General features: G+C 38.7%; 1 protein-coding gene across 5 annotated transcripts in view; it reads right to left on the reverse strand.

Moving 5' to 3' along the window:
• The window catches only part of MCM9 (minichromosome maintenance 9 homologous recombination repair factor), a 91581-nt gene that overhangs the window by 75627 nt on the left and 3235 nt on the right, over positions 1–12719 (reverse strand). For all 5 annotated transcript variants that reach the window (XM_034990400.1, XM_034990399.1, XM_034990401.1 and 2 more), the window contains exons 3-5: positions 9226–9542; positions 8011–8092; positions 2489–2689 (exon numbers count right to left, since the gene is read on the reverse strand). In XM_034990400.1, coding sequence (XP_034846291.1) covers positions 2489–2689; positions 8011–8092; positions 9226–9542 — 600 coding nt within the window. The remainder of the gene's footprint in view (positions 1–2488; positions 2690–8010; positions 8093–9225; positions 9543–12719) is intronic.

Below are 12719 nucleotides of genomic sequence, written 5' to 3' on the forward strand. Positions count from 1 at the left end.
GCAAACTGGCCGGGGAGACTTCCATGCAGCTGTGCTGAATAAAGGTGGACTCATGCCTGATGTGCTTACAGGAAACAATCCCAGTGGTAAAGAGCGCAGGCTCCGGGGCCAGAGGCCTGGATTCACATTCCAGTGCTATTACTTATTACCCGTCTGACCTTGGGCAAGTTTCTTAACCTCTCTGCCTCTATTTTCTTATCTGTAAAATGGAAAGATAATGGTATCTTGTAGAACTATTGAGGATCAAAGGAGTTAATAAGTGTATAGCACATAGAACAGGTATTAAGCTATTATATTACCTGTATTACTTGTGCTTATTTCTGATCTCAAGATTTCCTCACAATGTTTAACACAAAAGATAAAAGGCCAGGTCTGAAGTACAAGAGAAAAATAAAGGGGAAGAACCATTCCCTTAAATTTGTTGTCTAAAGTTCCTTGAATCATGACAATAGATGCTCCTACGGCTAGATCATGGAAGAGAATGCATTAGAGTGAATACTCCCCCAACCCTATCTCCCTCCCAGATTTCTGATTCTAGACCATGTTAATAGTGTGTCTATGGCCTATTAGCCTACTCTTGTGGCATGGCCCTCAGTTACCCCAATGAAGAGGACTTCCTACATCTAAGGTAACAGTCATCCCAGAATGGGTTCAGATGGCCCAAAAGACCCCATCCCTACATCTGGGGTTTCTATTCAGCATCTAAGCACCAGGGTCAGAGGATCCCAGACATTACTATAGACTGGAATAAAGTCTTCAGCTTCTAGACAGTACCCACAGTATCAGATCTTAATGAAGCAGATCAACCTCCAAGAGTTGAGGAGGAAGTAATCTCTGGCTTTAGACTAGCAAAATGAAGACATCCTTCTGGATGCAGCTCCCCACCTTCACCACCCCTTCCCTTATTTCCCCCAACTAGCACACATACACTTTGAATTGGTACAGTACAGTGTACTGGTACTGTGTACTTGGGAAACTAAAAGCAGAATCCATTCAGACTGAAAAGAAAAATGTTGCCTCATTTTCTTTTTCTTCTTATGTTTCTTACAAGGTCATTATATTTACTTTTTATCCAGTAAATGAGTTGTACACCCATAACCTTCTAATTAAAACAAAGTAGACTCTTTAATTGCCAGCACAAAGCGCTTCTCATGGTCTGGTTAGGACACTGTATGATGCCCTTCCTTTACTGTTACAGGAAGAGCTGAGCTGTGGCACTGCAATTAATAAGAAATGACCGTGGTCCAAAGAAGAGTTAACAGATTTTTGTGAGGACCTGACCCTAAGAAACAATTTTAAATACAAAAATTCATTTAAAAATATATATGGTTCTTAAAGGGCTTGCTTAATAAAGCCACAATGTAGAGAACTTTAGTTCCTTCTGTACAGATTAAAGAATGATCAGGAACCACTACATATATGTGCTATATGCAGAAGCAAAAAAATAAAAATTCATCACACAAAATAAAAGCAAACTACCTATAGACAAACAAGAACCTTATTTTGTGAATTGGTATCTGTTCAGTTCAGTATTTGATTTTTTTTTTTTTTTAAAGATTTTTGTTTATTTTAGAGAGAGAGAGACACCTCATAAGCAGAAGGGGCACAAGGAGAGGGAGAGAGAATCTCAAGCAGACTCCGTGCTGAGCGCAGAGTCCAATGCAGGACTTGATCTCATGACCCTAAGATCACGACCTGAGCCGAAACCAAGAGTTGGACACTTAAGCGACTGCGCCACCCAGGCACCCCACTTCAGTATTTAAGAATAAAGTAATCAGTATGTATGAGACTTGAGATGAAGTTTATTAGAAATAGTCTATCACTGGCTTCAGTTTATTTTGCTCAGAAGATGCCTCCAAGGAAGAATGAAAACAGACATTTGAAGATTTAACTGGTGTTTTATACCTTCGGAATTTTTAAATAAAAAATACCCTACGAACCCAAAGGCTGTGATGTTTTAGTCTACATATCTTAGTGCCATAGTCAAAAGTTTTTGCTGTGATGACAAAGCTTATTTTTTGTATCTTTTTCTCATCATCTTTCATATTGACTGCATATTTAAAAATCTTTAGCTAAAATAGTGTGCAGTTGTCTTTATTATCTAAGGTACATCAGAGAAGAAATAAGGCTTTCATAGGATGAGGTTTCATAGTAGGATGCGTTTTGTCTAGTTAAGGAGGAATTGTATATTTGATTGGTAAAGAAGGGAGAAAACTGGCAGTACAAGAGATGTCTAAAATAATAGAAATGGAAAATTTCTTGTAATCCAGCCTTGATTTTCCACAAAGATCTAAATAGAAAAGACTATATCAGAAAAGGGCTCTTCAAAAGGAAACTGCGGCTAGAAGTACTGACGGATGCTACCACTTTTTGAATTCAGCCACTGAGTTTTGCAGCAGGTAAGGCTCCTCCTAATCACAGACCTCATATTTAACTACTTAATGAAATGCCATTAATAAGTATCAGCTTTATACCCTTAATCACAAACCTGCAAAGGGAGCACTCTTATAGGACTCCCAAAAATCTTCAAATTCCTTTTGGACCTCCTCATCCATGATGATCCCTGCAGACTGCTCATTATTTACTTGGACATAATTGGCTTTCAGGACTATCTCCACTTCACAGCGCACATCTTGCTGAAAAGGCTTCCACCGTTGCATTACAACTCCGTAAATAGTGAGGTCATCACCTAGAAGAGAGCACACCACTTGCTGGGCACAGACTTGCATGACACAGATCCAGAAACAAGAAACCACTCTCCCACCAGGTTTAGAATGGTAAACACTCATCCAGAAAACAATCTGGAGGCCAAGGAACGCCACAGGTTTCCTACTTTTCCTTTCTTCTGGCTCTTTGTTTTACAAGCGCTTGTATCTTTAGCTAAAAGCTAAAGTCAGCGTTTTTATTTTTCTTTATCTGCCACATGATGATCACACCAAATTATTACCCTTCACTGGAAAAATAGCTTACCAGGTGATTTATTCATTGTTATTATATGGGGTGAAATGTTCATCCTCTCATAATTCCTAACCATACAGTTCTCATTTAAAGAACAGGTGGGAACCACAGCTGGAAGGTTAAGCTATAATCAATTTGGTGTCAGGAAAGGAGACGATCTTGTGATAACTGACACTAGTTTTAGTTTCTTATATATTAATTTTTATGTATCACCTTTATTGCTATTTTACTTACTGCCTTAAAAAAACAGATGAATGAATTAAGAAATAAGTAAATACTGTTTTACTTCAAAGCCCTTTTCCATAAACTATGAAAGCACAAGATAAATCCTGCTTGTTCCTTCTTGGTTGGTTCCTTCCCACCTGAAGAAACTTTCCTATTCCTGGTGATCAGAGTATTAAACTTTTACAGGTTTTCCTAAGAGGCCTTGGGTCACTCATGGGCACATTCTCCAAACACTGACATTCTGTGCTTATTATTACATACAATTCATGCATCAATTAACAGGTATATATGAATGAATGGTTGGCATCCAGTATTTTGGTATGAGAGAAAAGGGGGACAGAAGAAGAAAAGATGAGCCTAGTCCTCAAAATCTTATTGAATATAAGATGTTGGACATACCCCAAATCCAATCTGGTATTTATAATTTGTGCAACAAATAGTGTCTCTGAACTAACTGGCAAGTCTTCATTTCCAAGCCTGTGTCAAATATATGGTATTTGCTGATGCAAAAGCCTTTAACTCTCTAAATTTCAATGCGTAATGTGTAATCTGTGGAGCTTTTGATTTTCTGAAGAAAGTGTTCTGTAAATGATAAACGAATGGAACTGGTGATAGCAATTACATGATAGAGAGCATATTTCTAGCCAAAGGCAACTTCATAATAAATGGTGACAAACACATTCAATGGGTGCTTTGCATGTGTTTTCAAGATCTTCTGAAGCCACTGCTTGGATGGTTTTCAAACAGAATCAAGAATAATGATCATTTACTATATTGTCTGCCCCCAGTTTTTAGATGGAAATAACTGGGGTAACTATATGAGCACTTGGAACAGTCCTTTACTTTCATTTTAATGGATTATACTTAGGTTGTTTCTAAATTAGTCGAATAAGAAACTTAACTTTTAGATACAGCACCCACAAATAATCGGACTTCAATAAGCAGTGAAAATGTGGAAAATGTAGTGTCCTGAAGAATGGCCAAAAGCCTGATATTGTCAGATTTGGGTTCAAATCCCAGCTCCACCACTCACTGGTTATGTTCTTGGGCAAATTACCTAACTTTGCTGAGCCTACGTTTTGACCTACAAAATGGGAATAGTTACATTTATGTCACAGGACCACAGTGAAAATTAACTCAGAAAATGTTTATAAATTACTTCATACAATATCTAGAATATAATATGTGCTCAACAGCTAAGTAGCAGCTATTATACTAAGCCTTGTTATTACACTTAAACTTTCCTGTAGTAAAAGTTATAAACAACGTTATTTGCAGGGAACTACAATTCCTACTTTTATATAATCCTCTCTCTTTGTGCCGCTCTGTCTTCTGCAGCCTATTTACCACTGCAGCCACCCCCAGGCGGGCCCATTTCTGATCTGCTGCAATGGCAGTTATCAGGACACAACCTCCAACTTTATTACTCTGCATGTGTCAGATTGGGGTTCCCAACCAGACTGTAAATTCCTGAAGGTCAAGGATTATGCCATTTATCTTTTGATTCCCGCAGAGGTTTGTAGCTATGGATAAATGAAAAAAACGCTGTTGACGGACTGTTTCCATCCATTATTATTAGTGACATGTAAAAGAAAAATAGCTTTAGATTTTTTTCAGTGCAGAGAGAATTCAGTTTAGATGGACTGCATGAAAACATCTTATTTTCTATCAAAAGTTCATGTTTGGTGTTCAGGCCAAGCTTTCATGTTCAGGCTAAGCTTACATAAGCACTACTTTGCTAATCCAGATATTACAGGTTTTGGTTAAAATCTAGAGTCCTGTATGAAAAAAGTACTTTGACACAGCCTGGTCCATTTATCAGGCAATCCATGATCAAAGTTGTTATTTCCATGGAGTACTCTTTAGACAACTATAAACTGTTAATATATTTGACATAAATTTCAAACTATAGGTTGGTGATTCTTGGGTGGATGGGGGCAGTTTCTTGACAAATTACTCTTGACCCTAGATACTGAACTCTTATTTCCATAGTTATTGCCTCATTGTTTTAATGAAATGGCAGCTCAGGAAATATTTTATAAATGAGGCATTTGGAGAAATCTACGATTAAAAAAGGAGAGAAACAATGGAATTTGGAGAAATGAAGCACTTTTGATCTGTCTGGTATGGGAGAGCAGGGATGTAGAATAAGAGGTCAGATATACCTGTTTCTGCCAGGGGACACATTTGTGCTATGAGTTTTCTATACAGACTAAGGGTGAGTGAGATTAAGGTTTGAGTGAGAACAGGAAATATTTAAAGTAGGGAATGTTGAGGTGAATTAAGAACAACTGTTGACACCCAGCTGAAGTTTACCAACCATTTCCATTTTCTGACCCACCTTCAATGTAACTTATATGTTAAAAAGCAAATGGAAATTCCTAGGCAAACAGTAAAAGCAACAGTTTTAAAGTTATTTGGAATAAGAAGAGGAAAGAGAAAGAATAAGCTCTCATACCTTCTCCACAGACAAAGGTCTGGTCAAGGCCTGGGAATGTGTATAGGGAGCAGAAGATGCCGGCTTTAGGGGCAGGATGCCATCTGCCTTTACTAGGGCTGGAAACAGTAGCCTCAGAGACGCTGACAAAAGTTTCGCAGTTTTTAGGATAACTTTTTTAGGGATTGAAATTCTGTAAATCCAAAAGACTTTTTAAACTCCATTCTAGAGTCTTTAGTACCTGTCAGTTCTGGTAAAAGTTTCTGATTACAACTTTGAGATTAAGAGTGCCTGGGTGGCTCAGTCGTTAAGCATCTGCCTTCGGCTCAGGTCATGATCCTGGGGGCCTGGGATCAAGCCCCACAACGGGATCCCTGCTCGGCGGGAGGCCTGCTTCTCCCTCTCCCACTCCCCCTGCTTGTGTTCGCTCTCTCGCTCGGTCTCGCTCTGTCAAATAAATAAATAAAATCTTAAAAAAAAAAACAACTTTCAGATTATCCTTTCGAAGGCAGTCCACTTGGTGTCTGAGATCTTTACCTTTAGCTGACCAGCACCATGTCAATTTTACAGCCCTAGCTTCTACCAACAACTGAAAAAAGCTCCCTTTATTCTCTTATTCTTTCTTTTTGCATTACATATGTAAAATAATACCACCACATGTTTTAAAAACATGCCAGATTTTATTAAGAATATCTCATGATATTTAAATGTGGTTACTGCAGAAGAGAGAATAGCATTTACTCTCTTGAGCAACACTACTGATTTATAAAACCTCCTAACATCTTATTTTTTCCAATAAAACTCTTCCCTACCATATTCTTTATAAAAACAATAATTTTAAAATTCAATGTAGAACACTTCCATTCTATACATGAGGGCCGATATTAATCCTTGCCCTTCCACAAATACTTTTTTTTTTTTTTAAGATTTCATTTATTTATTTTAGAGAAAGAGAGAGCACAAGCAGAGTGGGTAGGGTGAGGGAGATATCTTCGGCAGACTCTGCCCTGAGCACAGAGCCTAATGCGGGGCTCAATCTCACGACCCTGAGATCATGACCTGAGCTGAAACCAAGAGTCAGATGCTCAACCAACTGAGCCACCCAGGTGTCCCTTTCCACAAACACTTTAAATTTGATTCTTCCCAGCCTCCCCAGCGAGAATAGGAGGGGCAAGATGAGTTGAGATAGGGCAAAAAAAAGCTTATGAGTGGTCTGATTAGCCTCAAGATCAAAATATAACCAAGATGACATTGCAACAACCCCTTCTGGAGCCCTCAGATTTCCAGAACAGCTCTGAGGCTCAGAGTCTTTGATTGCCGAACGCTGTAGATCATCCAGACCAACTACCATCCTGAGACCTGAGTCACTAACAAGATGCTGTACACCCTATGCTTGATTGTCTCTGAGAAAAGAAACTCACCATCATCTGAGTCCCAGGGTGAACACCTTATATTATTAGATATTGAGTCAAATATCTACCTTCCTGGAGCTTCAGCCTACTGAAACCCAATAGTATCTTCTGGAACTATAATTCCATTTCTGTATGACAACCTTCCAATTAATGAAAAGTTGGCTGTCATGTCCATCCTGAGGCTTCTCTATGCTAAACACCCACAGTTCTTTTCAGTATGGTTTTGAGTTCCTTCCCAATTCGGGCAATTGGCCAATAGAAACACTGAGATCCCTCAGTGGACAAAATCAATGTGACTCCAGCACAGAGGAGAGAGGAACAATCACCTCCTTTCTTCTGGATAGCAATAAGAGTACAGTAGCATCTGACAGTCATACTGTCTGATGCATTTTATTTAACTGAATGCTAAATCTGCTACAATTTTTTTTTTTTTAAAGATTTTATTTATTTATTTGAGAGAGAGAGAATGAGAGAGAGCACGAGCGGGAAGAGGGTCAGAGGGAGAAGCAGACCCCCAGCTGAGCAGGGAGCCCGATGTGGGACTCAATCCCGGGACTCCAGGATCATGACCTGAGCCGAAGGCAGTCGCTCAACCAACTGAGCCACCCAGGCGCCCCTCAATCTGCTACAATTTTTAAAGTTGCTGCTGTTAAGCAAGGATATACTGAAGAGACAACTGGATGAAAAAGTCAATGGATCTGGGTTTATGTTCTAGTTCTGCCACTTAACTCTCCATGTGACCTTGGGCAAGTTGGGTTCTTCATTTATAAAACAAGTGGCTGGACTGGACTGCTAAGCTGTAGCCCAGCTGCTTTCCTGTTATGTATCACCTCCCACCTCCATGCCAGTTTCTATTCTCAAGGTGAACAATTAAGCCTTCACACTCACTTCCCAGTGTTCTTGGGAAAATAAAAAGTGGCTTTTTCCTAATCAGTACTTTAGGACATCTTATATAAGCTAGCAAAAGTTATTTCTCACCAGATTTGCAACTGTCTACTAAGTCATCTTCCAGGATAACCTTCATAGATCGTGGAATACTTCCAACAGATAGCCTTTGCACCTAGCAAGGAAAAGCAGACACATACTGAGTATGCTTAAATACATGCTAAGTATTCAGAAGCCTAGCAGTTCTTGAAATTACTGTTTCTATTTCCCTGGTATTATCATACAATTTAATTATGATGGGGATTTATAGAATTTTCTTGAAAATTGTGCCTACTACCCATTTACAAACTCACTAAAACCAGAGTAAAATAAAAACACTATTATGGAAAATAGCTCCAAATATAATCTACCCTGTGGATGGTCAAAAGAAACATACACTCCAATTATTAAACACAGTAACAAAGTTACTTACCTAGTTCTTTCCTGATCTCTAGTCCTAAGACCTGGGACAAATCACTGTTCCTTTGATTATTTCTTAGTGACAGAACCCTGGTTTTAGTCCACGTGGACATGTACCCAGTAAAAAGACTGTATGTCCCAGCTCCCCTGCACCTGGGCATGGTCATATGACTAAGCTCTGGCTAATGAAATACGAGTAGATATGCTGTGAGAGACTTCAAGGAAGACTGACTCGAATGGGGAGTTGGGGTTAGACAGCTGATGCTGTTGTCTGTCCCTCCCTTTCCCTCCTCCCTGGCTAGCATACACCAGTGACAGAGCTGTAACTACCATCCTGGACTAAGAATAGAGGCCATGTGTTAAAAATGGTATAGAAAGACAGGAGTTTGAGTCCTCAACACTGAATATGCCTTTGTGTTTCAGTGGCAAGTAAAGGAAAACCTGGCACACTCTGACATGTTAAAGAGTGTCTATGTATGCCTTATTGGACACAGAAAATAAAATCGGGCCTAACCCCCAAATCCTGACCACTCCAATGTTTAACAATCACTTAAACCCATTTAATTTTCTCCTATCCCTTAAATACAGCTTGTTTGAACTTCTTAAATACTCCCTTAATTTTAACATAATTATTAAGTCATTCCACAACCCTTCTGCCAATGCTCTCTATACAGAGATGATTACTGCATGTCTCTAAAGACTGTATTCTGATACATGTGCAACTATACTATGGGATGACACAAGTTCCATTTGTAGTCCTGTACGTGTTCCCGAGTCCTGGTAATTTGCCCACAGCTGAAAAAAACCTTCTTCAGAGTTGTTATTTTTCTCATTTCTTTGATCATTTACCTGTTCCTGAATTTTGATTTCCTGGTAATCTCTACACCTAGTTGGAGATGAAGACAAGCCTGAGAGGCAAGTGAATTTTGAAGAATCACAGCTCTCCAAGCTGGGACAGGAGGATGGCCGGCAGAAGGTATAATACTGCTCAAAGTCAGCCTTGACCACAAATACATGTTTGCATTTGTTACACATGTACTCTCGCTCAAACTCCAGGATCTTCACCAGGCTTGTTCGAATTACTGTCCCAGTGACAGATAAAAAGTGTCCCACATCCTTGGTTTTAGGGATGTGCTCCCTCACCAGCTCAGGACAAACAGGTAAACCTGATGGAGAGAAACAACAAAAACCACATCAACTTATATCTTGGGATTTGACTCCATGGAATATATTCTTCTCATATTTCCTAGGGAAGAAGGTATTTGAGTTTGCCTAAAATTTGAGTTTCACTTAAGAAAAAAAATCAGACCAACTCAATATAGAAAATAGACAAGGATTATTTTAAATAACAATGATCAGTGTACTCCTTCTAAAAGTATATATCCAGGGGCGCCTGGGTGGCTCAGTCGGTTAAGCATTTGCCTTGAGCTCATGTCATGATCCCAGGGTCCTGGAACCGAGCCCTGCCATCAGGCTCTCTGCTCAGCGGGGAGTCTGCTTCTCCCTCTCCCTCTGTGCTCTCTCTCAAATAAAATCGTTAAAAAAAATAAAAGTATATATCCAGATGACATAATAACCAGGATTAAAAAAAAGGACTGATTTTCATAAGAGGGCTAGCACATATAGATTTTCATAAGAGGGCTAAATACAGTATGTAATTGTAACCTCATTCAACAAAAAACATACTGCCACAGGCAAAACATAAAATCAACTGATGACTGAGTAAACCACAAAGCTGAGTGATAAAGGGAGGGTAGCATAATGACCAGAGCCCCACCATGCTAGAAGGCTATTGCTTTTTTTAGTTAGGTTCAGAATTTATTAATACATAAATCTGACTGTTTCCAAGCCTTGAATTACCTAGAGGTTTACCCACAGCGGCACCATTTTATCCCTTAAAAAACTTGTGTTTTTCACCATTAATGAACAGGCAACTTTTTAAAAGGTACAAAATGCCAAAGAAAATTCTTTTTTTTAAAGATTTTATTTATTTATTTGACAGAGAGAGAGAGAGAGAGACTGTGTGCCCAAGCAGGGGGAGTGGCAGGCAGAGGGAGAGGGAGAAGCAGGCTCCCTGCTGAGCAGAGAGCCCCAGTGCGGGCTCAATCCCAGGATCCTGGGATCATGATCTAAGCTAAAGGCAGACTCTTAACTGACTGAGCCACTCAGGCGCCCCTGTGATTTTTAAATAAGCTTAAAATATAAAGATGAAGGCAACATAATGTTAAGCAAAACTGACCATATACAATCAAAATCTTAATACTAAAAAAGACGCTAAGAGACAGTGTTTTGATAGAAATGTCAATTTATTTTCATCTTTCTGTCTTACTATACATTTACTAAGTATGTTCTTCAACTATACTAGTGAAGGGGTGGTGGTGGTGGTGTGTGGTGTACATCAGGCACTAAGCCACGATTAGTGCTGAACACAAAAACCTTTATCATTCCCTGATTCATTCAACAATCAAGAACAAAAAGAAATTTTGGAAATAGATTCTGAGCTGTCCATATCTATGTCTATGCTAGAGATATGTCCATATCAATTACTTCAGGCCCCTGGTTTTCAGCATGTAATTCCTGGAAAAGCAGCATCAGCATCACCTAGGATCTGTTAGAAATGCAAATTCTTGGGCCTCATGCCAGTCCTTCTCAATTAGAAACTCTGTGGGTGGGGCCTAACAATCAGTGTTTTAACAAGGCCTACAGTTGATTCTGATCGACATTAATGTTTGAGAACCACTAGTTTAAGTAACACATGAATGCTATTTTTTCCTTCTCATTTAGTTTGATGCTATCTGTGTATTAGAACACCTTTCATCAAAACCCCTGGAAATAGCAAGTAAACTTTAGGTTAATAAAAATCCCGGAAGACAAAGACATATATCCTGGAAAGATAAACCAGAAAATGTCTTAGGTTCCTAAGAAGACTGAAACACAGAGGCAACCTGTTTTTATAATTGAATGCCTTGCCTGGAGTCCAAGATGAAGCTGCAATACACCTAAAACCAGACTATTTCCATCCCCACCTTACCTTCTCTTCTTGTAATCTCCAGTGAATCTGCTAGAATTCATTCCCTGTTCTGTGGGCTAATATATCTTGCACCTACCTTGAGTGAGGCATGCATCACATAACGTAAAAGCTGCCACTAAGCTCCATAAACAATTATGTTTAACATGCACATAGGCATGTATCTTTGAGCATACGTACACCATTTGGTAAATATTTGACTATACAGCTATATCCCCTACAGTCATGAGCTTATTTAGATGAGGGACTATACCATATTATTTTGGTTTCTCAAGAGACTAGCAAATGCCTACACTTAATGCATTTGTAGAATAAATGCACCATGGTAGTAACATAATTTGCAATTTTTTTTTCAGAGAATTAGAAAAAAAAAAATAGGCTAAATTTACCTGAAACCAATAGGGTCACCTAGGCAGACAAAATTTTGGTATTTAAGCATGGAAAAATATCTAAATATAAGGACAGCCTAAAACCATTCTTAAATACCATTTCAGTAACACTAACTAAAGTCCCTTTTAACAATCTTTTTGCAACATTATTATAAGGAAACATTTGTTCTTGATCCTACCAAGAGATTATCTAGTGTCCTGATCTTAAAGATTTGTAATATTCATAATTTTATTCTAGATAAAATACTATTTTTTCAATTAAATCAAATGTATGGTCTTTCGGCAGGGGGATCTTAATTTGTCTCCAAAAAGTTCTACTATGCTGACTCATCTTTTTGGAATCATAGCAAGCATTTTTGATTATAAATCCCCACTTTTCTGAAATGTATTATAAAGTATTTATTTCTAAACAAAATGGTACATGTGTTCTCCAACTTAATCTGCAGTAATTCAAAGATACAGCTTTGCCACAAGCTGATTGCTCCACTGCAGCATCTTAACAAAAAATTTTTTTTAAAGATTTTATTTATTTGAGAGAGAGAGAGAGAGAGAGAGAGAGAGAGAGAGAAAGAGAACACAAGCGGGGGAGAGGGAGAAGCAGGCTCCCTGCTGAGCAAGGAGCCTGATGCAGGGTTTGATCCCAACACCCTGGAATCATGACCTGAGCCAAAGGCAGACGCTTAACCAACTGAGCCACCCAGGTGCCCTGCATCTTAAAAATTAAGATACTTAATCTGTTATTCATTCGACAAAAACTGAGTGCCTATTAGGTGGCCAGCATAATGCTAAACTTGAGATATAAAAATAATAAATTTCCTAAAATAGTTCTGAAGATCACAGGGTGGAAGGTACCACTTTTCTAATTCTTGATATTATCAATTCTTTTGTTAGTAGTCACAAAAGCTCATTAAGGCTGCTTTGAATTA

Source organism: Mirounga leonina, unplaced genomic scaffold (assembly GCF_011800145.1).
Source record: "Mirounga leonina isolate KUSES-001 unplaced genomic scaffold, KU_Mleo_1.0 Mir_53, whole genome shotgun sequence".
Taxonomy (NCBI): Eukaryota; Metazoa; Chordata; class Mammalia; order Carnivora; family Phocidae; genus Mirounga; species Mirounga leonina.